This window comes from Aquarana catesbeiana, linkage group LG04 (genome assembly GCF_042186555.1).
Source record: "Aquarana catesbeiana isolate 2022-GZ linkage group LG04, ASM4218655v1, whole genome shotgun sequence".
Lineage (NCBI taxonomy): Eukaryota > Metazoa > Chordata > Amphibia > Anura > Ranidae > Aquarana > Aquarana catesbeiana.
In genome coordinates, this window is record NC_133327.1 from 119613691 (window position 1) to 119641399 (window position 27709).

A 27709-nucleotide genomic window follows, 5' to 3' on the forward strand; every position below is an offset into this window, starting at 1 on the left:
CGCTTGCTGCATTTTTTGGTGCGGTTTCCAACACAGCCAACCATCCACAGGGATGAATGGTAAATCACGTATTACCTGGCACACAGCAATGTACTACATGAGCAATGCTGGGGTGTGAATGGAGACTCTCTGTTGTGCAACAGGTACAAATAGATACCTCCCAACATTTTGAGATGGGACTGAGGGACACCTACCAGCAAACGTATGTAGCCATAGGACACGCCCCCCTGCCACACCTCCTTAAAGGAGAATTAACCAACAAAAAAAGGTTAATTAAATCCACAAGTGCTTTTTTTACCACTACTATTCCTTTATATTGGCTCTTAAAATTTACAAATGCAGCAATTTAGAATTTGGATGAAAGTTTTAGCGCTGGGAAACACTTTTTGAAAGATAAAAAGTGCATTTTATGTACAACAATATAGATCAAGCCAAAATGAGGGACAAATGAGGAGGAATGAGGGACAGAGGGACATTGCTCCAAATCAGGGACAGTCCCTCGAAATCAGGGACAGTTGGGAGCTATGCAAATAATTAAACTGTATATACACAATCAGCAGGATAAACACAACTAGAGAATACACCGTCATACCCAGCGGAATAAAATAACACAGTATAGTTTACATTTGAACACAAAGTGGGATAAAACAAAAAATACATGCCAATAATTGTTTGATGGAAAAATGGATAGGAAACAATTTCAGCTTTACAGAAATACTTTTTTTTTGACAATGGTCATCTATTGAATCAAATCATGTTGCTAAATGGAAACACGTAAAATTGCTGAGCTGAATAAACAATATGATAAAAGAAGAACATGTTAGAAGAATCACAACCTTTCTATATGGTATAATGTCATAGTGAAATACGCCTGTGTCTAGCAAATTATTCAGTCTTTATCTGTATTTAGATAGAGGAGCCGTGCACACATTTAGGGGTCTTTAGAAGCACTTAGTGTTCTTTCTCTATACATACCATGTCTTCATGCAGTAAGCTTCTTCAGTTTCTGTTTGATAGATAGCTTGGTAACCAGGTGTGTACAACAGAAACCTGACTCTAGCGTTCAGCCTACTCTATATAATACTCTATGTCAGGATACTCTGCATATCCACAAATATTGTTACTGTATATACATGTCTATATAAACTGGAGTATTATTTTTTTTTGGGGGGGGGCTTTAATAGCGTATGGAAATGTTGGGACCTCTGACAGGTTTTTGTTGCTGAGTGTCCCCGGAGAAGATTTTCTGACTTCTTGTCATAGTGACCACTGTCATTAGTATAGAAAGATCATAAGAAAACACTGCATAACAGAACCAAAACAAATACTGCACCAAAAAAGTTTGATCTGCCTATAATTTGCTTTCCCTGGTTAAACCTTTCCCCTCTCGTCAACATACTAATGAAACTTTTTTCAAGTAAACCTTTTCATCCATATGTTTTTTTAGTCCCAGTATGTAGCTTAGGGTTGTCACTTTTTCTTCAAGCCAAACCCGAACACTTTAGCGGCGCACAGCAGTTTTTTTTTTAATATACACTATAGGATTGTAACAGACCTGGGACACCTTTGGGCTCTCCAAAGAGAATAGTAATGTGGCACACATAGTGCCCCCTCACCTTCCTGTTCTGAGTCACATTCCTGTCTGAATAATGTGTCCGGTTTTCAGGTGGATTGAAACCCAGACACATGATTCAAAACCCGAACTGTCCAAGTGAATCCTGGACAGGTGGGAACCCTAATGTAGCTTCTTGAAAGGGCCACAGGACCCTGCCTCAGTATTCTTCTCAAGAGACCTCAAACTTAAAGCGGAGCTCCACCCAAAAGGGGAAGCTCCGCTTGTTTGCTCCGCTTGTTTGCTTCCCTCCCCCCCTCCCCCCCTTCGCTGCCACATTTGGCATCTTTCAGGGGGGAGCAGATACCTGTCAAAACCAGGTACCCGCTCCCACTTTCGGGTAAGATCGCCGCAATGCTTGTGCGGTGATCTACAAAACCTCTGGCCCCTCCTGGTTCCCCCCCCCCGCTTCCTTCTGGGAGACACACAGGTCCCAGAAGACAGTGGGACCATTCAGAAAGTGCAGCGCAACTCGCGCATGCACAGTAGGAAACAGACTGTGTTCCCTTAGTGAAGATACCGGCGCCTGGACCTGGAGCCGATGGACGGATCAGCTTGGGGTTCCAACATCATTGGTAAGTGTCCTTATATTAAAAGTCAACAGTTACAGTATTTGTAACTACTGACTTTGAAACATTTTTTTACCCAGACTGGAACTCCTCTTTAAAGTGATTAGTGATTGCAAATGATCAGCTTGTAAAATAACCCATTCAGTTTAACTGCCGTGCCTTTCATGTGACTTTGAAGCCGACATCCCAGCGTAACTTCAGCACGACTTGCATACGACTTCTTTAACAGAAGTCATGCCAATGTCACACCAAAAGTAGTGCAGGAACCTTTTTTCTAAGTCAGAGTGACTCAAGTCGCTCCTATTAGAACGGTTCCATTGCACTTAATGGGGTGTGACTTGTCATACGACTTGTGCTCGCAGAGTCGGAGTGCATGTCACACCAGTGTGAATCGGGCCTAAAGTAGAAATAAAAGGCAACATATTTGTGTATAGATATAAAAAGCATTATAAATATATTGTGTATAAGTAATCACTTTCTCTCTGTTCTCAGCTACATAAATAAGGCCCCGTTCACACAAGGAGCGTTTTGGATCACGACAGAATTGCTGCGATTCTTCCCAGAAATCTCAAAATGCACTACAATCTCAAAACACAGGTTCAGGTGGTTTTGTAGGTCCAAGAATAAAGAATGTCATGTAATTAGCATATTTGACACGCAGGGCTTCTCTATATGAAAATTATTATTTAGCAATAGCAATTAATGAAAACAAATAATAATAAAGGACAAAAAAGAAAAGCAGGCAATGAAAGTGATGGTCAGTGGAAAAATGACCCCTTTCATTAACATTCACTGGGAAAGTTTCCCCCTACAAGGGCCCTAGTACATTGGTGGTCAATGGGAGGAAAGCTTTTAACACTGAAAAAAAAAAATGAAAAGATAACTGCTGTCAGAGTTACTTAAAGTGTTACTAAACCCAGTAATATGAAAATAGTTCATCCGCCCCCCAGTGCCCACAGCTTATAAATCTTCTTTTTACATTAAAATACTGACACTATATACTTTTTTGGATGATCTGTATACCACGGTTACATGATAAACTGCACAGTTTCTTCAGTGCTGAGAGTTCAGGAAGAAGATTTCCACTGCAGCCTGTATACACGCCCACATGTGTGATGTCAATATCATGTGACCTGGCTATCTCTGAAAACAAGTAAATGTTCTCTCCAGTATAAAAGACACAACTGAGCATGTGCAGGTTGGCTACTCTGCTTGTGTTAGCTGGCCTTCCCCAGATAGACAGTGCAGGAGGGAAGGCCACTTCACCATGCTTTTATGATGTGTTTTTGATGCTTCGGTGGTGCTTTTTTGATGCTTGGCAGATGCCCTGTGTGTGTGTTGATATCTCATACATGCAATTTCTCCAAAACAAAGCGAAGCTGAATTAAAGTGGTTGTAAAGGCACAAGCATTTTTACCTTCATGCATTCTATGTATGAAGGTAAAAAAACCTTCTGTGTGAAACAGCCCCCCCAATACTTACCTGAGCCCCCTCTCAATACAGTGATGTCCACTAGAGCCTTGCCTCTCCGGGACTTGCACTCCTGATTGGCTTTTGGCAGCAGCGGGAGCCATTGATTTTAGAAAGATTAGAACGCTTGTCAGTTTTCATGGCTGTCTGTGCCCCCATTATGAAGACGCACCCTTTCTATTTGTCCTGTTTGCCATTATCATTGAAAGGGAAAGTAAGAAAATCACAGAGTTTGGGTTGTCCTCAGAAAAGTAATAGATGTTAAATCTTCCTATTGGGACACTAGTTTTGGTGACCTGGGGGTCCATTAATTTGCAGGGATTTCCTCTCACTTCCTGTTTGGCTATGAGATAGGGAGTGAAGGGAAATCTTCACAATGGGACACAGATAGCAAAACAAAATCTGACAGAGGTTATAACTCTCCTTTGCTCAATCCAAAATGAAAAAAAAAAAAGTTTTGCCTGTAGTTCTACCTGAAAGGGGTTGTAAACCTTTGTGTTTTTTCACCTTAATGCATCTTATGCATTAAGGTGAAAAAACACCTGGCAGTGACCAGCCCCCCAGCCCCCCCTGTCTTACTTACATGAGCCCTGGAACTTGACCAGGCGGGGACACGCTGTCTCTCTGCCCAGGGTTCTCAGCTCTTGATTGGATAGATTGATAGCTGCTGCTGTCAATCAAATCCAATGACCCAGGGGGCGGGGCTAAGTCATACATTCGGCGGCTATGGACGCCGAATGCTGGACTTGGCAGCGCACCCGCAAGGTAACCCCCTCGGGCAAGCGCTTCTCCTAGGGGGTTATCTGATGTGGGGAGGAGCCACCAGAGCCACCGGGGGGGACCCCAGAAGAGGAGGTTAGGTGTCACTCTGTGCAAAACGAGCTGCACAGTGGAGGTAAGTATGATATGTTTGTTATTTAAAAAGAAAAAAAATGAACCCTTACAATCACTTTAATTTAAGGAAGGGGAAGACACAGGTCCATCTAGTTATCTAGTTCAGTGTTTCTCAACTCCAGTCCTCAAGGCGCCCCAACAGGTCATGTTTTCAAGATTTCCCTCAGATGAAACGGCTGTGGTAATTACTAAGGCAGTGAAACTGATCAAATCACCTGTGCAAAATAATGGGAAGCCTGAAAACATGACCTGTTGGGGCGCCTTGAGGACTGGAGTTGAGAGACACTGATCTAGTTCATCTAGTCCACCCAGATTAAGTCACTCATTAGCCTCTTATATTTTGATATTTGCAGGTCTCCACACCTGAGTTCCCAGTTCCGCCCACCTTCTGGGGCAGCTAGGAGAAGTCCCACCCTACCAGTTGGGTTTCCACTTTAAAGAGACACTGTCATCTTGCCTATTCAGGGCAAAACAGCGTGATCCATTTTAGGCCTCGTTCACACCATGGTGCAGAGAGGTCAGTCTTTCTGCACACGTTTTGCAAGGGCACAAACAAAAAAAAAAACATTGTTCTCCATGTGTCCTGTTCACTTCACAATACTGGTATCAGGTGCACATTTCTTCTGCGCAGGAATCTGCAATATGCAGTTTTCTGCACAGGAAAAAAAACTGACGTTTACATTGGGGTGAACAGGGCACATAACTGATTCATGAAAACCGATGTCAACATGCATAAAAACTCACTGAACCATGTAAACTCATGTCTCTACAAGTGAAATGTGCGCGGTTTGCCCATCAATTCCCATCAGTTTTCATGCACGTATGGCATGGACAAGCCCTAAAGTCTACCTTCTGGTGTCCCTAATTCCATGGTTGCCACCTTGAAATACCCAATGCTGCCAGGTACTGGGGAGCCTGTGACCTCCTCTCATTATATAGTGCTCAGGTCTAGCAACTAGCATTTATATCTAAGCTTAGACACTTGCCAACAACAGGTATTTTATAGTGTCAGCCACAGAAAAAAGTAGAAGCACCGTGAAGGTGCATATAGTGCCTTGAAAAAGTATTCACACCCCTTGAAATTTTCCACATTTTGTCATGTTACAACCAAAAACGTAAATGTATTTTATTGGGATTTTATGTGATAGACCAGGGGTAGACAACCTTTTGAGCACGGTGTGCGGAAAAATGTTTTCAAAGAAATTGAGCGTGACGATTTTATAACAAAAAAATGTCAACTTCACACTCTCAATCACAAAAATGATTTTTTATCAAGTAAATGCTGTAAACTACTTTAGTAGTGAGAAATTAACATCCTGCACTCTCATGCCTCAGATCAACCCCAATTCATGCAACTTCACACCTCAGATCACTGTCCCCCTGCAAATCTGTTTCACCACTGTACCCCCCTGCTCATCTGTCCCACCACTGTACCCCCCTGCTCATCTGTCCCACCTCTGTAACCCCCTGCACATCTGCCCCACCACTGTACTACCCTGCTCATCTGTCCCACCACTGTACTACCATGATCATCTGCCCCACCACTGTAACCCCCTGCTCATCTGTCCCTCCACTGTACCACCCTGCTCTTCTGTCCCACCACTGTACCATCCTGCTCATCTGCCCCACCAATATACCCCCTTTCTCATCTGCCCCACCACTGTAACCTCCTGCATATCGGCCCCACCTCTGTACCCACCTGCTCATCTGTCCCACCCTGCACATCTGCTCCACCGCCGTACCCCCATGCTCTTCTATCTCTCTGCTGAACCATCTTCTCATCTGTGCTAACACCAAATTTCTCTGCTCATCTGCCCCACCACTGTACCTCCCTTTCTCATCTGCCCCAACGGTGTACCTCCTGCACATCTGTCCCACCACTGTAACACCCTGCTCATGTGTTCCACCAATGTACCTCCTTTCTCCTCTGCACCCCTCTGCACATCTGTCCCACCTCTAGACCCCCCTGTTTCTCTGCCCCACCGCTGTAACCCCCTGCTCATCTGCTCATCTCTCCCACCAATGTACCTCCTTTCTCCTCTGACCCAACACTGAACCCCCCCTACTCATCTTTCCCACCACTGTAAACCCCTTCTCGTCTGGCCCAACACTGAACCCCCCCTGCTTTTCTGAACCACCGCTGAACCCCCTTCTCATCCCTCCCACCACTGTACCTCCTGCACACCTGCCCCACCACTGTACCCCCTTGCTCTTCTGTCCCACCAATGTAACCCCCTTGCTTATCTGCCTCATCAATGTACCCCCTTTTCTCATATGCCCCACCACTGTACCTCCCTGCACATCTGCTCCACCACTGTATCCCCATGCTCTTCTGTCTCACTACTGAATCACCTTTTCATCTGTCCTAATACTGAACCCATCTGCTCATCTGCCCCACCACTGTAACTCGCTTTCTCATCAGCCCCACCAATGTACCTCCTGCACATCTGTCTCACCTCTGTACCCCCTGCTCTTCTGCCCCACCTTTGTTCCCCCTGCTCTTCTTCCCCACCAATACACCTCCTTTCACATCTGCCCCACTGCTCTACTCCCCTGCTTTTCTGTCCCACCACATTTTCCCCACCGCTGTACCCTCCTGCTCATCTGCTCCACTGCTGTACCCTCTTTTCATCTATGATATGCTCGATATGCAGAGTGGTGAAAGGAAGCAGAGATGAGACACATCTACCTGTCCTGGGACACTCATCCTGCTGATCCAACTCTCGCATCCAGCCCACGTGCTTGTATGTGATGTATGTGATGTCATACAAGCATCTGGAATGGATGTGCAATGATGAGTTCAGGTCGGGGGTATTTTCTGAATGCAGTGGGCCTGTGTGCAGGATCATAAGTTGGGCCCCCACAGCTGATAAAATGTGCGGTGCTCTGTGCCATAGGAAAAGTTGGGTGTGATTTTCATTGCACTGAATACTGACAGTAGCTTAAAGGGACACAGAGTGCCGGGGTTCAGTAGTAAGTGATGGAAAGGTTCAGGAATAATTTCAACAAAGTTCCCAGAAGCTCAACAGTAATTCCACAAACTGTCACCTGATTGTGGTTTTCTCAATCACAGTGAAATCTCTTCTTTCTGAGATTGGTAGTGGCAACCAAGAGAGTCATCTTCCTCCAGATGGTGGGCGGGCTAGCAGGACTGTGATCAGCTTTAGCAGTGGCCAATGACAGTCCTCCTCCTCCTGGAAACAGGGACCGCCCCCCCCCCCCCCCCCCCAGCAGAACTGCACCCAATCTCTTCCCCATCACAAAAGTTGACGATCGCAGCTACAGCCAATTTAGAGAACCAAACAATGTTTCCCATCTTTTACAATGTGTGGGGGCACAGTGCCTCCCCCTCAGTGTAGGTGTGGCGTGGGAAATTCTGAAATTGGAATGCATTAGTGTCTCACTGACACTTCCCTGCGCTGCTCTGCTGATGGGGAGTGAGCCGAGTGCCGCAAAAGAGGCTGCGTGTGCCGTTTGCGGCACCAGTGCATGGGGTTGCCTACCCCTGTGATAGACCAACACAAAGTGACACATAATTGTGAAGTGGAAGGAAAATGATAAATGGTTTTCAACATTTTTTACAAATAAATATGTGAAAAGTGTGGCATGCGCTTGCATTCCGCCCCCTTTACTCTGATATCCCTAGCTAAAATCTAGTGGAACCAATTGCCTTCAGAAGTCACCTAATTAGTAAATAGAGTCCACCTGTGTGCAATTTAATCTCAGTATAAATACAGCTGTTCTGTGAAGCCCTCAGGAGGTTTGTTAGAGAACCTTAGTGAACAAACAGCATCATAAAGGCCAATGAAGACACCAGACAGGTCAGGGATACAGTTGTGGAGAAGTTTAAAGTAGGGTTAGGTTATAAAAAAATATCCCAAGCAGTGCATAAATAAGCTTAAACTCCCAGGTACAGAGAGGTTTAGATTTGCCCAGTTATGCCATTTTCTTTCCTCTCTAACGAAGGGACAGGCACTCCCTTTGGAATTTACATCTTATGAGCGTTGGTGCGGCCAAGCACTAGACACAAAGGGGGGTATATCTCTCATATACGCGTCTCTTGTGGAACCCACCACAAAATTTTCTTACATGGAAGCGTGGGAGAAGGATCTACAGGACACCTGGAGCCTGGAGGAATGGCATCAGAGAGGATCCACAGCCTTTAAAGGTATTCTAAATACAGCTTTGATAGAGGCTAATCTAAAAGTGCTTATGCGATGGTACCTAGTACCCACCAGACTTGCATCTATGTTCACTTCTGTCTCCCCGTTATGCTTTAGAGGGTGCCAAGCCCAGGGCTCCATGATCCATATCTGGTGGGAGTGTCCGAAATTAAGAGGTTTTTGGAACAAAATATTCGCGTTGATCCGTAAAGTATCGGATCTTCCTATCACTAAATCAGCCCAAGTGGCACTACTTAATGCACCAATCCCTAAAACAACGAAACACTCTCAAAGATTAATATCCTTCATGCTGTTAGGAGCTAAAACTACTATTGCCAAGGCCTGGAAGCAACCCACAGTGTCTGTCCAGGCAGCCAAAAGAAAGATTTCGTGGATTATGTCCCAAGAAAAAACGGTCAGCTCTCTGATGAATACCACTAAGTCATTCGAGGCAACATGGGAGCCCTGGGCTAGACACTTAGGCATTTCCCTTATACCAGGTATTCAAATGACTCAGGCAAGAGGAGTTTAAATTTAAAAAAAAAAGAAAAAAAAAAAAAAAAGAAACACCTTGGACTGGTCACAATTATATACTCCCAAGCTAGCGCTTTCTTTCTTCTTCTTTTCTTCTTCTCTACCCTATCTATTTTTACTACGAATTGATATCATATTAGCAGTGTACCAGTTATGTTTAAATTTTTGATTTACATTTTGGCAGAATTTCTCAAGTTGCCATCAGTTTCTGTATAGTGAGTTCAAGTTCCAGACTCAAAACGGATTACTGCCAGTTGGGGGGGAACTGATGGAGGGGTTTAAAGGCCTCTTTAGGGGTTCCCTTCTCTACCTCTGGGATGCTGGCAGGACCCTGGTAGTGGGGACAGCGGGGGCACTGGGTCATCCTTGATACTTTCCCTGGGATGGGGGGACTCCTAACACAGTGTGATCCCGTTAGGGGTGTTGGGAATGTCATCCCGCACAGGGATCATCAGTTACAGCCTTTCCTACTGTTTCATTGACAAATGCATATGGATCTGAATCTCTGTTTATTATCTATGTACTCTCATAATTACAATCCCGCACTTGCAAGTGTTCGGTCGATATACCTCTGTATTTTGTTTTCTTCAATGTACTGCACTGTTCTTTAATAAAGCTTTATTTAATGAAAAAAAAAAAAAAATCCCAAGCTTTGAACATCTCACGGAGCACTGTTCAATCCATCATCCGAAAATGGAAAGAGTATCGCACAACTGCAAACCTACCAAGACATTGCCGTCCACCTAAACTGACAGGCCGGGCAAGGAGAGCATTAATGAGAGAAGCAGCCAAGAGGCCCATGGTAACTGGAGGAGCTGCAGAGATCCACAGCTCAGGTGGAAGAATGTGTCCACAGGACAACTATCAGTCATGCACTCCACAAATCTGTCCTTTATGGAAGAGGGGCAAGAAGAAAGCCACTGTTGAAAGAAAGTCATAAGAAGTATGTTTGCAGTTTGGGAGAAGCCATGTGGGGGGACACTGTAAACATGTGAAAGAAGGTGCTCTGGTCAGGTGAGACCAAAATGTTACTTTTTGGCCAAAAAGCAAAACACTATGTGTGGAGGAAAATTAACACTGCCCATCACCCTGAACACACCATCCCCACTGTGAAACATGGTGGTGGCAGCATCATGTTATGGGGATAGTTTTCTTCAGCAGGGACAGGGAAGCTGGTCAGAGTTGATGGGAATATGGATGGAGCCAGATACAGGGCAATCTTAGAAGAACACCTGTTAGAGTCTGCAAAAGACTTGAGACTGAGGCAGAAGTTCACCTTCCAGCAGGACAATGACCCTAAACATACAGCCAGAACTACAATGGAATGGTTTAGATGAAAGCATATTCATGTGTTAGAATGGCCCAGTCAAAGTCCAGACCTAAATCCAATTGAGAATCTGTGGCAAGACTTGAAAATTGCTGTTCAGACATTCTCCATCCAATCTGACAGAGCTTGAGCTATTTTTCAAAGAAGAATGGGCAAAATTGTCACTCTCTAGATGTGCAAAGCTGGTAGAGACATCCCCAAAAAGACTTGCAGCTGTAATTGCAGCGAAAGGTGGTTCTAAAAAATTATTGAATACTTTTTCAAGGCACTGTATATGGTGAATGGGTATTGTGCGTTAAACAGATGCAGTCATTTTTCACTGAAAGGTAGGTGACAGGTCTCTTTAACCACTTCAGCCCTGGAAGGATTTGCTCCCTTCCTGACAAGGCCATTTTATGCGATACGGCACTGCGTCATTTTAACTAACAATTGCACGGACGTGCAATGCTGTACCCAAACAAAATTGACATTTTTTTTCCCACAAATAGAGCTTTCTTTTGGTGGTATTTGATAACTCCTGCGTTTTTAATTTTTTTCGCTATAAACAAAAAAGAGCAACATTTTTGAAAGAAAAAAACAATATTTTTTACTTTTTGCTATAATAAATATCCAAAAAAAAAAAAAATTCTTCATCAGTTTAAGACAATTTGTATTCTTCTACATAGTTTTGGTAAAAAAAAAAAAAAAAACAACAAAAAACGCAATAAGCGTATATTGATTGGTTTGCACAAAAGTTATAGCATCTACAAAATAGGGGATATATTTATAGCATTTTTATTTATTTATTTTTTTTACTACTAATGGTGGCGATCTGCAATTTTTAGTGAGACTGCGACATTGCGGCGGACAGATCGGTCACTTTTGACACCTTTTTTGGGACCACTGACATTTATACAGCGATCAAAGCTAAAAAAAGCCACTGATTACTGCATAAATGTCACTGGCAGAAAACAGGTTAACACTAGGGGGCGATCAAGGGGTTAAGTGTGTCCTAGGGAGGTGTTTCTAACTGTGGGGGGATGGGACTGACTGGGAGTAGAGAGAGATTACTGTTCCTGATTACTAGGAACAGCAGATCTACTTCCCTGACAGAACGGGGATCTGTCAATGTAAGCAGAAAGATCCCCGTTCTGTCTCTATGAGGACCGTCGCAGGTGGCTAGCAGACTGCCGGCCACGTGCATCAGCTATGGCGTCTTGCACCTCTGGTGGTGCACGCGCGCCCCCTAGAGCTCTTAAAGCGGCTGACGTACACCTACGGCGATTCGCCCAGGAGAGCCAACCTGCCACAGTGTAATGACGGCGGCTGGTCGGCAAGCAGTTCATTTACATTTCAGTGGAGCGAGTGAGTCTGTTGTTGAAGGGGTGGGGTAGGGCAAGGAATTCATGCAGTGAGATCTCTCCATCAGAGGCAGTAAGAGATACATTTGAAACCAACCCATCCAGGGTCATGATATTGTAAGGCAGATCAATAAACGTCATCCTGCATCGAATAAAGTGGACTCTCTCAATGCACAAAACTGTTCATCTGCAAGATCAAAATCTGCCTGTGGTTTGCTAGTTTTAGGCCTCATTCACACAGGCGTACTTATCTGTATACCTGTATGAAGGGCCGAGTTTGCCTGTGCAGGATGCTCAGGTGTTCTGTGCATCCATGTGCAGCTAATCCCATCCATGTCTATCGGGACACAGCAGCTGCACTGACACAGCGGCCCCGGTTCAAATTAAGACTAGCAGCTGTGCCCGCTGTGTCTCAATAAACATAAATAAGACTGCCTGCATGACCCTGTGGGGGCAAAGATGGCACTTCATAAGGGCGTACAGATTGGTACACCCATGCGAAGGGCTGTCTTCAGCCACCTGGGATGCACAGGTGTTGCATACATTAGTGTGCAGGAAGGCTGTTGAAATCAATGACAAGTAGCCAGCTGCACAAACCCCCCATCCATGCTGGTCCAATGCACAGATCAGAATGCATTGGGGTTGATTTACTAAAACTGGAGAGGGCAAAGTCTGGTGCACCTGTGCATGGTAGCCAATCAGTTTCTAACTTCAGCTTGTTATTCTAGCTTTGACAATAAATTATTGGTTTCTATTCAGAGCTGTACCAGATTTTACACTCTCCAGTTTTACCCACTTCCCTTTCCGTCCATAGACATATGACGTCCGCAGATGTGATCTCCCATCCTGGGCGGGCGTCATATGACGTCCTCGGCTTCCCGGCTGTATTGGGGGCGCGTCACCAAGGAGCCGATGCACGTGCCCTGCGGCCACGATGACCGCCGGGCACTCGCGATCGCTTGTTACAGAGCAGGACCATGGATCTGTTTGTGTAAACACAGATCCACGGTCCTGTAAGGGGAGAGCAGACTGGTTGTGTGTTCCTTGTATATAGGGATGCCGATCGGTCTCCTTCCCAAGTCAGTCCCCCCCCCCCACAGTTAGAATCACTCCCTAGGTAACACATTTAACCCCTTGATCGCCCCCTAGTGTTGACTCCTTCCCTGCCAGTGACATTTATACAGTAATCATTTTTATAGCACTGATCACTGTGTAAATGTGAATGGTCCCAAAATAGTGTCAAAAGTGTCCGATATGTCCACCGCAATGTAAAAGTCACGATAAAAATCGCAGATCACCGCCATTACTAGCGAAAAAATAAAATAATAAAAATGCCATAAAACTATCCCGTATTTTGTAGACGCTATAACTTTTGCACAAACCAATCAATATACGCTTTTTGCAATTTTTTTAGGGGGGTGAAAATGCCCTGTATTGAAGTGGTTAATAAATCAACCCCATTCTGTCTGTGACAAATGGCAGAACTGGTGACAGATTCATGTAGGTAAGGATAACATGAATCTGTCACTACAGCAGATAAACTATTAGGAAAGGTTAAAGGTGTAATGCAAATGTATCAAATACTTGTTGCAGACAAAATTTGTTGCAGAATTGTCTCAAGGAAGCGATACACTAATTACATGTGTTACACAATTAACAGTTTACTGCAACATGGCAGAGGCCTTATTTACCACCACATTGCTTATCACCAATATGGCGTTTTTTCTTTGTGAATTTGTCTTAACAATAGTGCCATATAGCAAAAGTGTCATAAATACGAACGTCCTGAATTTATAGCATTGATCTGTACTAACAATGAAAATGTTGCACAGTTTTTATGAATTTGGCGCAAGGCTACACCCCACCAAAAAAATGTGTTGCAAATTCCTTATTGCATGACTCCCAATTTGTTCTTGTTTTAATTACATCAGCACATCCTATGTGATTTGCATTCCATATATTGGTAGATAAATGCTTACCTGATGTATAATGTGCTGTTTAATGATCAAAGCTGCCCATATACTCTGATGACAACTGCTGGTGACATGTGACTCCTTCCATGGCTGTGTGCACCAGGCTGTGAAATTTATACTGGGCTGGCATTCCTTGGTTAATATATTAATGTTGCTCAGTAACCAGACCTGGCCCCTTCCTGCTCTCCTCACACAGGCTCACTATTGATAATAACTACTTGCAGCATCTTTTTAGACACATAAATTGTATGCAGACAGGGTAAACAGAAAAAAGAACAATGCATTAACCGGTATGGTGTTTGTTTTATTTTAATTTGAAAAGGCTGGAAACTGAGAAGGAGAAGGAAATCTGATTTGGTAAATTTTGCTTTTAGGGCTTGTTTAGACCTGCGGGGGGAGGGGGGCGTAAAAACATGTGGTTGAGCTGCATTTTTACCAGAAGGGACAGAAGGGGGAAGGTTCACATGCCGCAACTAGGAATGCAAGGAATGCAAAGCATAGCTAAATGTCCCCCTGTTTATTGGGAAGTACCCCTACTGAACACGACCCATCCAAGTGAAACAGTCTCGCAACTGTATGCAATGCAAATGTTTGCGCTGCAGTGGTATGGCTTTTACAGGGTTAAAACAGGTGGCGAGCAGGCAACATATCATCTCCTCACTGCCTGTCAAACATGTCTGATAAGTGATCTGATCACAGAACGCTTTTCAGAAATGAGACAGTCTTGCCACATATATAAACGTACCCTTTGCAAAATCTGCTTTGTTTTAAAGATGGAGCATACCCAGGATTTGGAAATTGAAAAATCTGTAAAAAAAAAATCTTTATTAAAGCAGAACAGGGTCAAATAGACCCCTGATGACTCATTAAACAGTACCTGCCTCTATAAAGAGAACTTGTCTAAGCAAAATGTTATCACATAGGGGACTTTAGGCTGAACTAAAGAAATCTATAAAGCTGGCAATAGGCAGATCAAAATTTGGCTGTCAGGGACCGGATGAATTTCGAACAGTGTATGGCCTTTTCATCTTGGCAGAAGTCGATCATTTGGAAGAATGTTGGAAAACTTTTCCAGATAGGCTACAGCTGCTGATCAGTGTATTCTGAAAGCAGTGGGTACAGCTGTCAGAATACTATGTCCTGGCAGGGGAATTCAACCATCACTGCCTAAAAGTATAACCAGCTTTACATAAATGAACTACTTGCCGCCCGTAGGACATCCTCAGGTTTTAGTAGTTATACCAGGATGAGGCTTGCACTGACAGGCATCATCCCAGTATGGATGTTTTCAGCCGGCGATTACCTGTAAGGCACAAGAGACGTGATCTGAGTGGCCAGTTAGCCAGAGGTGGCTCTTTAATTAGGCACGTTTGTCTCCATTCCATGGGCAGACACAATTTTAAAGCGTGACATGTTAGGTATCTAATCATCTTTCACATTATAAAAAAAAAAAAGAAATCGGGCTAATTTTAGTATTTTTTTTTTTTAATTAATGAAAGTGCTATTTCTCCAAAAAGAATTGCGTTTGAAAAAACCACTGTGAAAATACCATGTGACATAAAAAAATTTTCAACACCCACCATTTAATTCGATAGGACCTCTGCTGAAAAACAAAGATATGTTTGGGGGTTCTAAGTAATTTTCTAGCAAAAAAAAAGTAGATTATTACATGTAGGAGTGAAGTGTCAGATTAGGCCTGGATACGAAGTGGTTAAACTTAAAATTACATTTATTTTTTGTTTATTTAACACATATCTGCAGTAATTTATGTTTTTACGCTACCTGGAGCCCAGCTTTAAATCTGCACTTTTCCACTACCTGTCTGCTAATTTCTTTATGGAACTTCGGGAGATTCAGTGGATAGTTGCGGAATTTTCTTTATCTTAAGCCAACAAAGTTCAACATGCAGGAATTTGACAGAAACACAGAGCTCTTTGTATTAAATGAAGAGGACAAATGTCATTGTCCCACAACCACAAATGACCACATGTTGAAAAGTAGCGGTACTGCATTTTGACTGCTAGCCAAATGCCATAACAACAGTTATAAGTACACAAACTTCAACCGTGATAGAAAATCCTGCTCTGCTAGGAAATGGAAATTCCAACAACTAAAAACTTTATAATATTTGATTATTAAAATATTTGGTTATCAGTGTGAATGTGTTTATCTTCTTTAATGTGAGATTAAAGATGTTTATTTAAATGAGATGCTTAAAGTGGGACTTATACACTTATGCTATTCTTTTGAAATATCATCAGGTTTACCCAGACAGCATGGACACAAGACTTATGCCGCGTACACACAAGCGAACTTTCCGGCAGACTTGGTCCGGCGGACCGGACTCCGTCAGACGATTCGATCGTGTGTGGGCTCCAGTGGACTTTTTCTTTCCCAAAAGTCCAATGGACCTAGAAATAAAACATGTTTTAAATCTTTCCAATGGACTCGAGTCCGGTTAAAAAATCCGCTCGTCTGTATGCTAGTCCGATGGATGAAAACCGACGCTAGTGCAGCTATTGGCTACTGGCTATCAACTTCCGTATTTTAGTCCGGTGTACGTCATCACGAACGAATACGTTTTGGGGTGATCATGTGTAGGCAAGTCCGTTCGTTAGGAAAGTCCGTCGGAAATCCGCCGAAAGTCCGTTGGATAGACCGTCGGACCAGTCCGATCGAAAAGTCTGCTCGTGTGTACGCATAACAATACTGAAGGACTAAATGTCCAAATAACACCAGACTGAAATAAAACTCAAGTCATTTGACTTCCTTCATCCAAGCAGTACAATTGCATGATGTTACAAATGAAGGTCATACATCTTATTGAATTCAACTAAATAAAACTTTAAAATTATTGCAAAACAATCATCTACTGTATTATTTGTAATATAAATATTTCATGGTCAGTGTTGCTTTGACTGGTGCTCAATAAGATCAGTCTGGAGAAAGGGTCAAATTAATTGGTGATGCATTGAAATGTCTCAAAATACACATAAAATTTGAAAAATCATGTGCTGCTAACAGGTAAAAAGAATGGGCAGCACATCAGCCTTCATTCCCCTCTGCTACCAGTGGCGGCCGGCCCATAAGGGGCGCAGGGGTGCCGCCCCTCCTAGTTTGCATGCAAGGCACCAGACTAATGCCTTTCTATAAGGTCTGTCTTTTTTTTTTTTATTTTTTTAAATAAAAAGCCCCACCATAATCCTCAGCACTAAGAATGGGCTCGGGTGTGTTCACCCAGCCCACATGCAGAGCCCGCCAGGAGGTCGGCGCGGCGCTGCGCTAATCACAGGCAGTGAGACATTTTCCCGATGTGCGGCTGCAGAGATCAGGAAATGTCTCACTGCCTGTGATTAGTGCAGCGCCTTGCCGACTTCATGGCGGTCTCTGCACGTGGAGTGTGCGAACACGCCCGAGCCCATCCTTACTCAGCGCCAGGCCCATGATGTTCTTAATCCGGTCCTGGGGAGAGGACACCCCAGGATGATTAGTGCAAGCACATTATTAGAGCCTGAGACTTTAATTTGCTTGAAAAAGGTTATGCTCGGTGTGCACTTCACTATTGGTTTCCGGCTTCTCCTCATGGCCAATCAGGACAGGAGGCAAATCTAAAGAAGACCGGGTTAGCTAGGAGGTGAAGCCGAGGAAGCTGCAGTGCCCTGACCGATGGAGGGGTGAGTGCGGACCTGGGGGTTTGTTTGCCACCCCCAAAAAATGTTTAGCACCAGCTGCCACTGGCTATAGCTGAACAAGCAAAGCTTTGCCACTTTATTGTGCTGTTCTACCCTGTCCCCTGCACTGCCTAGAAATATCACAGCTTTGTCAGAATGGCTGCCATTCAGATGTAGCAGAAGTGAATGAGAGCTGCTGCAGTGTTGAGGTCCCTGAATATAATTCCATGTGCTGCCCTCACCCCTGTCTTTACATTGGTCCTCTCTCTGCTGCTTTTATACTAATCAGCTACATCGACCTCTATGGGATACTCTTACTCCTGTCTTTACATTGGTCCTCTCTCTGCTGCTCCTGTACTAATCACCTACATAGACCTCTATGGGATACTCTTACTCCTGTCTTTACATTGATCCTCTCTCAGTGTCTGCTGAATGCAATACTCGAGATAGTATACAAAATAATTCTGTGCTGCCTCAGACAAAGAAAAGCAGCTAACACAGCAAATAGTGTATGCAAAGAGATGTAAAACAAAAAAGTGTAGCGCTAAACAAGTGAGTCACATGTATAAACATGTGAAATAGGTGGGGATATACCCAATAGGTAAACACCAACAAATGAAGAAAAAACAAAGTGGATAAATATGAATAAAATAAAAAGTCCCAAACATGGATAGAGTATAAAGTCCCAAAAAGACTTGTAAGATGTGGAAATCTTGATAGATGCAAACATGAAGTGAAAAAACAGAACCATCGGTGAAATGGAGGCTTACCAGAGCGTTTGAACCCAAAAGAACCTAAGTTCCCAATGTGTACAATCACAGTGGGAGTCAATGGGGGGGGGGGGTGTCCACCTGTACGGGCAGCCCATCCGCAGTACATTGCGGGCGGGTGGTCCGCAAGTGGTTAACTGTGCACAAACCTGTACATCCATTCTGTGGCTGGCTGTATGCATCACCTATTGCTCCTCAGGTGGGAAAAAACATCACGATATTGTGCTAGAGCATATTTTTAAGCCTCCAAACATCTTCATGTATGCAGTAACATTCTCCAGATAGTTTTCCTGGTTTGGATTGTGAATAGACATTCATATGAGTGAGCCTTCTGTGTGACCTACTTACCTAGCTCTCCCCTGGGAATGCTAGACATATGGTACCTGGTGAACCTTGATCACGGTATAACATTACAAGCTCCAGGAGTCATTTCACTATATTCACCATTTTAATACATTATCTTTTTCTTATAAAAAGTTCAATTGCCAAACTATAATGAAAAAGATCCGAGGTCCATATAGCTACTACACCCCACCCCCAGTCCACCATTTTATCTCATATCTGTATAAATATCTATATATACTGTCATTATATTTTCACTTTAAAGTGTAAGTTTACCTTTTTCACAAAAAATGAAGTGAACTGAAGCAGACTTTTATTAGAGTGATATTAACGTCTCATTTTTTTATTAGTTAAAAATAACAAACATGTTATACTTACCTGCTCTGTGCGTTGGTTTTGCTCAGAGCAGCCCAGATCTTCCTCTTCTCGGGTTCCTCTTCAGTACTTCTGGCCTCTCCCTCCTGTTGAGTACCCCCATAGCAAGCAGCTTGCTATGGGGAGGCCCAAGCACACAGTGCCCCTTTACACCACACAGTGCCTCTTTACACCCCCTTTGCACCACGCAGTGCCCTATTACACCATGCAGCGCCCCTTTACACACCCAGTTACACCACGCAGTGCCCCTTTACACAACACAGTGCCCCTTTTAATGCAAGCTTCTCCTGTATAGTCCTATGGTACCTTTGGTAGGGCAGAGGCACTAATCATCCTGGGGTGTCCTCTCCAGGGCCATATTAAGAACATCATGGGCCTGGTGCTGAGGATTATGGTGGGGCTTTTTATTAAAAAAAAATAAATACAAAAAAATTAAAAATGCAAACAATTTTTTGCTATAACAATTTAAATTAAATAGAGAGAGGGAGGATGAGAGAGAGAGAGAGAAAAAGAGGATGAGAGAGGGGTGAGGGTTAAAGGAGGGAGGATGAGAGATAGAGGGGGGATGAGAGAGAGGATGCGCATGCGTGGAAGTGACAGCAACACAGCCCGGCCAAGGCAAGTGACCAAAGGCACAGAACTCGGAAGGAGGACATGGTGAAGATGGAGCAAAAGTGTGCCCATTCTAGAGCTGGTAACATTGAGGATATTCAATATCATTTTAAAGAACTGTTTTTGTGTGTAAGAGGCATAGGGGAGGAGTATGGATGGTATAAAAGTGTGAAGTATGTGCAGGTGAGGGAGAGGAATGTGGAGGGTATAACAGTGGGCACTATGTACAGGAGAGGAGTGTGGAGGGTATGCCAGTGGGCAGTATCTACAGGAGAGGAGTGTGGAGGGTATGATGGGGCAGTATGTACAGGAGAGGAGTGTGGAAGGTATTATGAGGGTGGTATGTACAGGAGAGGAGTGTGGAGAGAAAAATTGTTGGCAGTATGTACAGGAGAGGAGTGTGGAGGGTATGACAGTTGGCAGTATGTACAGGAGAGGAGTGTATCACAGTGGGCAGTATGTACCGAAGAGGAATGTGGAGGGTATGACAGTGGGCAGTATGTACAGGAGAGGAGTGTGCAGGGTATGACCATGGGCAGTATGTACAGGAGAGGAGTGTGGAGGGTATGACAGTAAGCAGTATGTACAAGAGAGGAATGTGGAGGGTATGACAGTGAGCAGTATGTACAGGAGAGGAGTGTGGAGGGTATCACAGTGGGTAGTATGTACAGAAGAGGAATGTGGAGGGTATGACAGTGAGCAGTATGTACAGGAGAGGAGTGTGGAGGGTATCACAGTGGGCAGTATGTACAGGAGAGGAGTGTGCAGGGTATGACCGTGGGCAGTATGTACAGGAGAGGAGTGTGGAGGGTATGACAGTAAGCAGTATGTACAAGAGAGGAATGTGGAGGGTATGGCAGTGAGCAGTATGTACAGGAGAGCAGTGTGGAGGGTATGACAGTGAGCAGTATGTACAGGAGAGGAGTGTGGAGGGTATGACAGTGGGCACTATGTATAGGAGAGGAGTGTGGAGGGTATGACAGTGGGCACTATGTACAGCTGAGGAGGATGTAGGAATCTGGAAAGGAAAAATGTAAAGGTTTGTGGAAGGCTGTTTAGGGACTGCATAGTGGTTAAGCAGGCCATACATGAATTGAAATTAAGCCAATTAAGCAGTGACTAGCTATAGTCGATCTATGTATGGGCTAGCTGGTTGTACACAAGTCAATCTATTAATCGACTTGAGTACAATCAGCCTGTCAAGTTTTTCCCAAAACAATCACTGCTGCCAGCTATAGTTAGCAACACTGATCATTGTATTGTGTGGGTTGGGAAGGCTCCCCACTGGTAGAACACAATAACACTGTGGGATTGATTCCCTTATCCACAGGTCAGCACGTGAGAAGGTGTGTGGGGACAGGCTGGGGAGAGAGGTCTGTCAGCAGGGGGGTGTGAGGTGGTCATGGAAGGATATCAATCAGCGGTTGGGGAGAGTAACTGGGAGTGATATCTTTTGGATTAGGGTCTGTCATCTGCAGGTTGGGAAATGGTCACCTGTGATATGAGTTGAAGGGAGGTGGCTTACATGGGAAGTGGCTGGGGAGTGACCTGGTTTGTGGTGAGTGTGAAATGGATGATGTGTTTCAAGTTTCTTTCACATTTGCGTAATGCTTACTGCCTTCTGAAAAGTGATCTGTGGTGTATTGCTTTTCAACAAATGGTATAGCAGCAGCTGACAGGCGTTCATAAGGTGCTCCTTTTTTTTTTTTTTACATTGCTGAATGGCAGTTTTACATTGTTGGACTATGCTGCTACTGCGAGCGAGTTTGACAGGCGGTGCTGCCTGTCAAACTCTGCAGGCGCCAAGCTATCCATTGAGCTCAGTGCCTCTGACAAGAAGTGAGGAGAGGCACTGTGAGCTCATCATCTCAGTCTGCTGCAAACAGAGTGTGCCAGCTTGTATTTAAACTGGCCGCTCCGCAGGGAGCTTCTGACAGGGAGCCCCGTATCTCCAGGACCATAGGTGATAGGAGCCCCAGTAGTGGGGTAGACCTTCTGCTACCTACCCCCTAAATTTGGGCTCTATGTGACCCCTGGTCGCCGAGCCACGACCCACTAAGTCAATCGTTTGTTTTTTTTTTTTTGTGTTTTTTTTTTTTTTTTAAATGAGCCTATCTTAAGGTAAGGGGCCTGGAGCTGCAGCTCCAATAGCCCCTATGTTAATCCGGCCCTGCCTCTCCCAGGCCTCCAGCCCGGCCACCGATGTCATCCTCACAGCGGGTGGGAGAAGCTGCAGATCAGGACTGAGGGGCAGTAGCTGCCAAAGTTTTTATGTAAACAAGCAGGTGATTACCTGGCTTGTTAATATGAACAGACTCCTGCTCTGTCCCAATCTGCAGCATACTGCCACGCTGCTGATCAGGTCAGAGAGTGAGAGTCTTTTCATATTAACAACCCGGGTAATCACCATCCCAATCTGCAGCTCCTCCCACCCGCTGTGAGGGTGACATCGGTGGCAGGAAGGGAAGCCCCGGGAGAGGACACCCAACCATTGCGGTGTCATGGCCGCGGTCTGCACAGGACTGTCACTTGGTCCAGTTCCAGATCACGGTCTGCCATTTAGTGACCACTGGTATAGACTTTAGAATGGGGGTGGGAGCAGGTTTAGATTTAGTTAGATTTTCACTGAACTTCCACTTTAAAGCCCATGGTTTAATGTTAGTATGTTACATTTTATATATATGACAAAAAAAAAAGAACAACATGTGTGTAATAAATTTGTGAGAGAACCCAAAAATACATTCCTGAGCAAATAACGAGGGTGAAAACAGCGTATGTGTGTGTTGTGATCAGACCCCTAAGCAGCGTACAGTCCAGATCCAATATATTTGGTACAGCAATTCCCCTACTTACGAACGGGTTCCATTCCGGGAGTTCGTTCGTAAGCCCAACAAAGATCAGTGCTTACAGACAAAGGCTGCCAGCACTGATCAGTGTGTTCTGGTGGGAGGAGTCCCCCTGTCAGAATGCAATAGCACAGCTATGGAGATCGCTGCACCAACATTGCTTGTGTTAGTACGTCGATCTGTCAGTTTTTTTTTTTCATTCAGCCCGCTGGGTTGAATGAAGAAAAAAACTGTGCAAACACATGTTCGCCTCTTTGAAAGTTTGCAACTCTTAATGCCCCGTACACACGGTCGGATTTTCCGATGGAAAATGTCCGATCGGAGCGTGTTGTCGGAAATTCCGACCGTGTGTGGGCTCCATCGGACATTTTCCATCGGATTTTCCGACACACAAAGTTGGAGAGCAGGAGATAAAATTTTCCGACAACAAAATCCGTTGTCGGAAATTCCGATCGTGTGTACACAAATCCGACGGACAAAGTGCCACGCATGCTCAGAATAAATAAAGAGATGAAAGCTATTGGCCACTGCCCCGTTTATAGTCCCGACGTACATGTTTTACGTCACCGCGTTTAAAACGATTGGATTTTCCGACAACTTTGTGTGACCGTGTGTATGCAAGACAAGTTTGAGCCAACATCCGTCGGAAAAAATCCTAGGATTTTGTTGTCGGAATGTCCGAACAAAGTCCGACCGTGTGTATGGGGCATAATGGCGCGTAGACACACGATCGGACTTTCTGCCAACAAAACCGTGGATTTTTGTTCGAAGGTTGTTGGCTCAAACTTGTCTTTCAAACACACAGTCACACAAATGTTGCCCAGCAATTACAAATGTGGGAACACGGTGACGTACAAGATGTAAAATAAAAATGTAGAAAAAGGAAGTTCAATAGCCAGTGCGGCTTCTTCTGCTTGATTCCGAGCATGCGTGAACTTTTGTGCAACGGACTTGTGTACAGGCAATCGGACTTTCCGACAACAAAGTTTTGTTGGCGGAAAGTCCGACAGCAAATGTTGGATGGAGCACACACACGGTCTGACTTTCCGACAACAAGCTCACATCCAACATTTCCCGTCGGAGAATCTGACCGTGTGTACACAGCATTAAGTTCGTATGTAGGGGACTTACTGTATACCATATGCCTGCAAAGAGACATACGTGTGTGCTTACATCAATGCATAGCACACACTACATCCCCCATACATATACAGATCAGATCTGCAGAATCTTCTGTTCACTTCTCCAACAATATGCAGAGCTGAGATGTGTGTGTGGTGTCATCCCCTCCCCACTGCAATATAATACTACTACTACTACTAATAATAACAATAATACTGTATTATCAATAATAACAATAATATTCTCAATAATAATAAAGGTCCCTCTTACCTCCTGATCATGAACACTGGAGTAGCTGTCTCCTTGTCACTCTAAGGCTTCCCTCCTCCTCATCAATGTGTAACTGATCCTCTTCGTGGAAGCCAAGCTGTAACCAGAGTAACAAGCCACGCCCTCCTGTGCAACAACCTCTGCCTTCTCCCAGCGTACAGTGAAGCTCTCCTCCAACCTGTGTACACGGCTGCCAACCGCTGCTCTCTTCATACACACCCTATGCTGGGGACACCCTAGGATTACCACATCACCCCTTTTAATCCAGGACACATATGAATGACACAGGTTCTGAGGATGATTTAATGCAGATAAAGCACCAAGTGAGTGCAATTACCACCTTAATCAGCCACAGAACCTGTGCAATTAATGTGTGTCCTGGATTAAAGGGATGATGCAGCAACCCTAGGACACCCATGGGACTTGTCACCCCCTCCTTTTCTTCCTGTATGGTTTTCTACACTTCAGTGTCATGGTTTTCTTTACTATCATGATTGATCAGACGGTTATGGTTCGGTGGAATCAGAGTCGTTGTTTGTAAGGTTGTACAGGAGGTGGAATTAGGTGGGGTGGAATCAGGGTGGTTGTTTGTGGGGTTGTACAGGGGGTGGAATCAGGTGGGGTGGAATCAGGTGGTTGTTTGTGGGGTGAAATCAGGGTGGTTGTTTTTGGGGTTGTACAGGGGGTGTAATCAGGTGGGGTGGAATCAGGGTAGTTGTTTGTTGAATTGTACAGGGGATGGAATTGGGGTGGTTGTTTGTGGGGTTGTACAGGGGGTGGAATTAGGGTGGTTGTCTGTGGGGTTGTACAGGAGGTGGAATCAGGTAGGGTGGAATCAGGGTGGTTGTTTGTGTGGTTGTACAGGAGGTAGAATCAGGTGGGGTGGAATCAGGGTGTTTGTTTTTGGGGTTGTATAGGGGGTGGAATCAGGTGGGGTGGAATCAGGGTGGTTGTTTGAGGGGTTGTACAGGGGATGGAATCAGATGGAGTGGTTGTTTGTGGGGTTGTACAGGGGGTGGAATCAGGTGGAGTGGAATCAGGGTTTTGTTTGTGGGGTTGTACAGGAGGTAGAATCAGGTGGGGTGAAATCAGGGTGGTCGTTTGTGGGGTTGTACAGGGGGTGGAATCAGGGTGATTGTTTGTGGGGTTATACAGAAGGTAGAATAAGGTGGGGTGCAATCAGGGTGGTTGTTTGTAGGGTTGTACAGGGGGTGGAATGAGGTGGGATGAAATCAGGGTGGTTGTTTGTGGGGTTGTACAGGAGGTGGAATCAGGGTGGTTGTTTGTGGGGTTGTACAGGGGGTGGAATCAGGTTGGCTGTTTGTAGGATTGTACAGGAGGTGGAATCAGGTGCGATGGAATCAGGGTGGTTGTTGTGGGGTTGTACAGGGGGTGGAATCAGGGTGGTTGTTTGTGGGGTTGTACAGAAGGTAGCATAAGGTGGGGTGCAATCAGGGTGGTAGTTTGTAGAGTTGTACAGGGGGTGGAATCAGGTGGGGTGAAATCAGGGTGGTTGTTTGTGGGGTTGTACAGGGGGTGGAATCAGGTGGGGTGGAATCAGGGTGGTTGTTTGTGGAATTGTACAGGGGATGGAATCGGGGTGGTTGTTTGTGGGGTTGTACAGGAGGTGGAATCATGTAGGGTGGAATCTGGGTGGTTGTTTGTGTGGTTGTACAGGAGGTAGAATCAGGTGGTGTGGAATCAGGGTGGTTGTTTTTGGGGTTGTATAGGGGGTGGAATCAGGTGGGGTGGAATCAGGGTGGTTGTTTGAGGGGTTGTACAGGGGATGGAATCAGATGGGGTGGTTGTTTGTGGGGTTGTACAGGGGGTGGAATCAGGTGGAGTGGAATCAGGGTTTTGTTTGTGGGGTTGTACAGGGGGTGGAATCAGGTGGGTGAAATCAGGGTGGTTGTTTGTGGGGTTGTACAGGAGGTAGAATCAGGAGGGTGGAATCAGGGTGGTTGTTTTTGGGGTTGTACAGGGGGTGGAATCAGGTAGGGTGGAATCAGGGTGGTTGTTTGTGGGGTTGTACAGGGGATGGAATCAGGGTGTTTGTTTGTGGGGTTGTACAGAAGGTAGAATCAGGTGGGGTGGAATCAGGGTGGTTGTTTTTGGGGTTGTACAGGTGGTAGAATCAGGTTAGGTGGAATCAGGGTGGTTGTTGTGGGGTTGTACGGGGGGTGGAATCAGGGTGGTTGTTGTGGGGTTGTACAGGGGGTGGAATCAGGGTGGTTGTTGTGGGGTTGTAGAGGGGGTGCAATCAGGTGGAGTGGAATCAGGGTGGTTGTTGTGGGGTTGTACAGGGGGTGGAATCAGGGTGGTTGTTTGTGCAGTTGTACAGGGGGTGGAATCAGGGTGGTTGTACAGGGGGTGGAATCGGGTGGGGTGGAATCAGGGTGGTTGTTGTGGGGTTGTACAGGGGGTGGAATCAGGGTGGTTGTTGTGGGGTTGTACAGGGGGTGGAATCAGGTGGGGTGGAATCAGGGTGGTTGTACAATCCCATGCCGCCCCTTCCTAGGTTCAGGCTCCCTCCCTGATTTCTGGGTGTCATTCACTCTTTTCTTCCCAGAGGATCCTAGGTAGCTGCATGTGATTACACTGCCAGCAGCCCATACCTGCGTCTATAGACCTTGCAGAATGGCTGTTTTTACTTTAAGGATACCGACCTTCACAGACACATTTAAAACTCTAATGCCGCGTACACATGATCGCACATTCCGACAACAAAATCCATGATTTTTTCCGACGGATGTTGGCTCAAACTTGTCTTGCATACACACGGTCACACAAATCTTGTCGGACATTCCAAACGTCAAGAACGTGGTGATGTACGACGAGCCGAGAAAAATGAAGTTCAATACCCAGTGCGGCTCTTCTGCTTGATTCCGAGCATGCCTGGAACTTTGTGCGTCGGAACTGTGTACACGCGATCGGAAATTACGACAACGGATTTTGTTGTCGGAAAATTTGAGATCCAGATCACAAATTTTGTTTGTCGGAAATTCCGACAGAAAATGTCCAATGGAGCCTACTCACGGTCGGAATTTCCTACAACAAGCTCCCATCGAACATTTCCCGCGTGTACACGGCATTAGGGTCCTTTCACACGTTCATGTCCGTTTTCACGGACTCCGCTTTGCTCAGCAGGGATCGATCTGCTGAGCTGACGGATGAGACGGTGCAGAGACAGACCTGTCAGAGCCCTGCTCTCCTCTATGGGAGATCAGATGAAAATGGATCCGCCTGTCCGTTTTCATCCGATCCGCCAGACAGATGGAAAATATTGTTTCCATCCATCTGGATTTAGTGGATCGGATCGGATGTCAGCGGACATGTCACCGCTGACATCTATCGCTCCATATAGGTGAATGATCCGATCAGGTCCGCCTGAAAAACTGTGAAACAGCCCTAAGGCCTCGTGTACACTGCTGCTGATAAACGGATGTTTAGAAGCAGTTGGGCGTTTTTTTTCAGCTGCTCCTGAAGTCTCCTCTATGTTATCTTATCAGTACATGTACACAGGGTCGTTTATAGATTATATTTTTTATTTTTTTATATTTAGAAGGATTTTTTGGAAAGCAACAAAATGCGTTCAGGACGGATGTTCAGAGGCATTTGAAATGCCAAATGCCTGTAACAGCTTGTAAACGTGGTAACTCACATTTAGCCACGTTTCGTTTACAGGCGGTTTAAATTTTTGACTATTTGCAGATAAAAAAAGCTTCTAAACGCAAAACTGACGTTTTTAAATGTTGGTTACTATCTGTCTGTTAAATCGTTCAGGAGAGGTTTTAAAATGTCCCGTGTACAATGTGTGAA

The 27709-nt window shown here is 44.9% G+C and overlaps 1 protein-coding gene across 2 annotated transcripts in view; it reads right to left on the bottom strand.

Annotated features, from left to right (window-relative positions):
- The window catches only part of DZIP1L (DAZ interacting zinc finger protein 1 like), an 85863-nt gene extending 61846 nt beyond the window's left edge, over positions 1-24017 (bottom strand). The window contains exon 1 of one of the 2 annotated variants that reach the window (XM_073625500.1): positions 976-1039. In XM_073625500.1, coding sequence (XP_073481601.1) covers positions 976-978 — 3 coding nt within the window. In that variant the 5' untranslated portion in view covers positions 979-1039. Of the gene's footprint in view, positions 1-975; positions 1040-23890 lie in introns of those variants that run through there. The other variant, XM_073625501.1, reaches the window with a different exon arrangement.
- Between the last annotated feature and the right edge of the window lie 3692 nt (positions 24018-27709).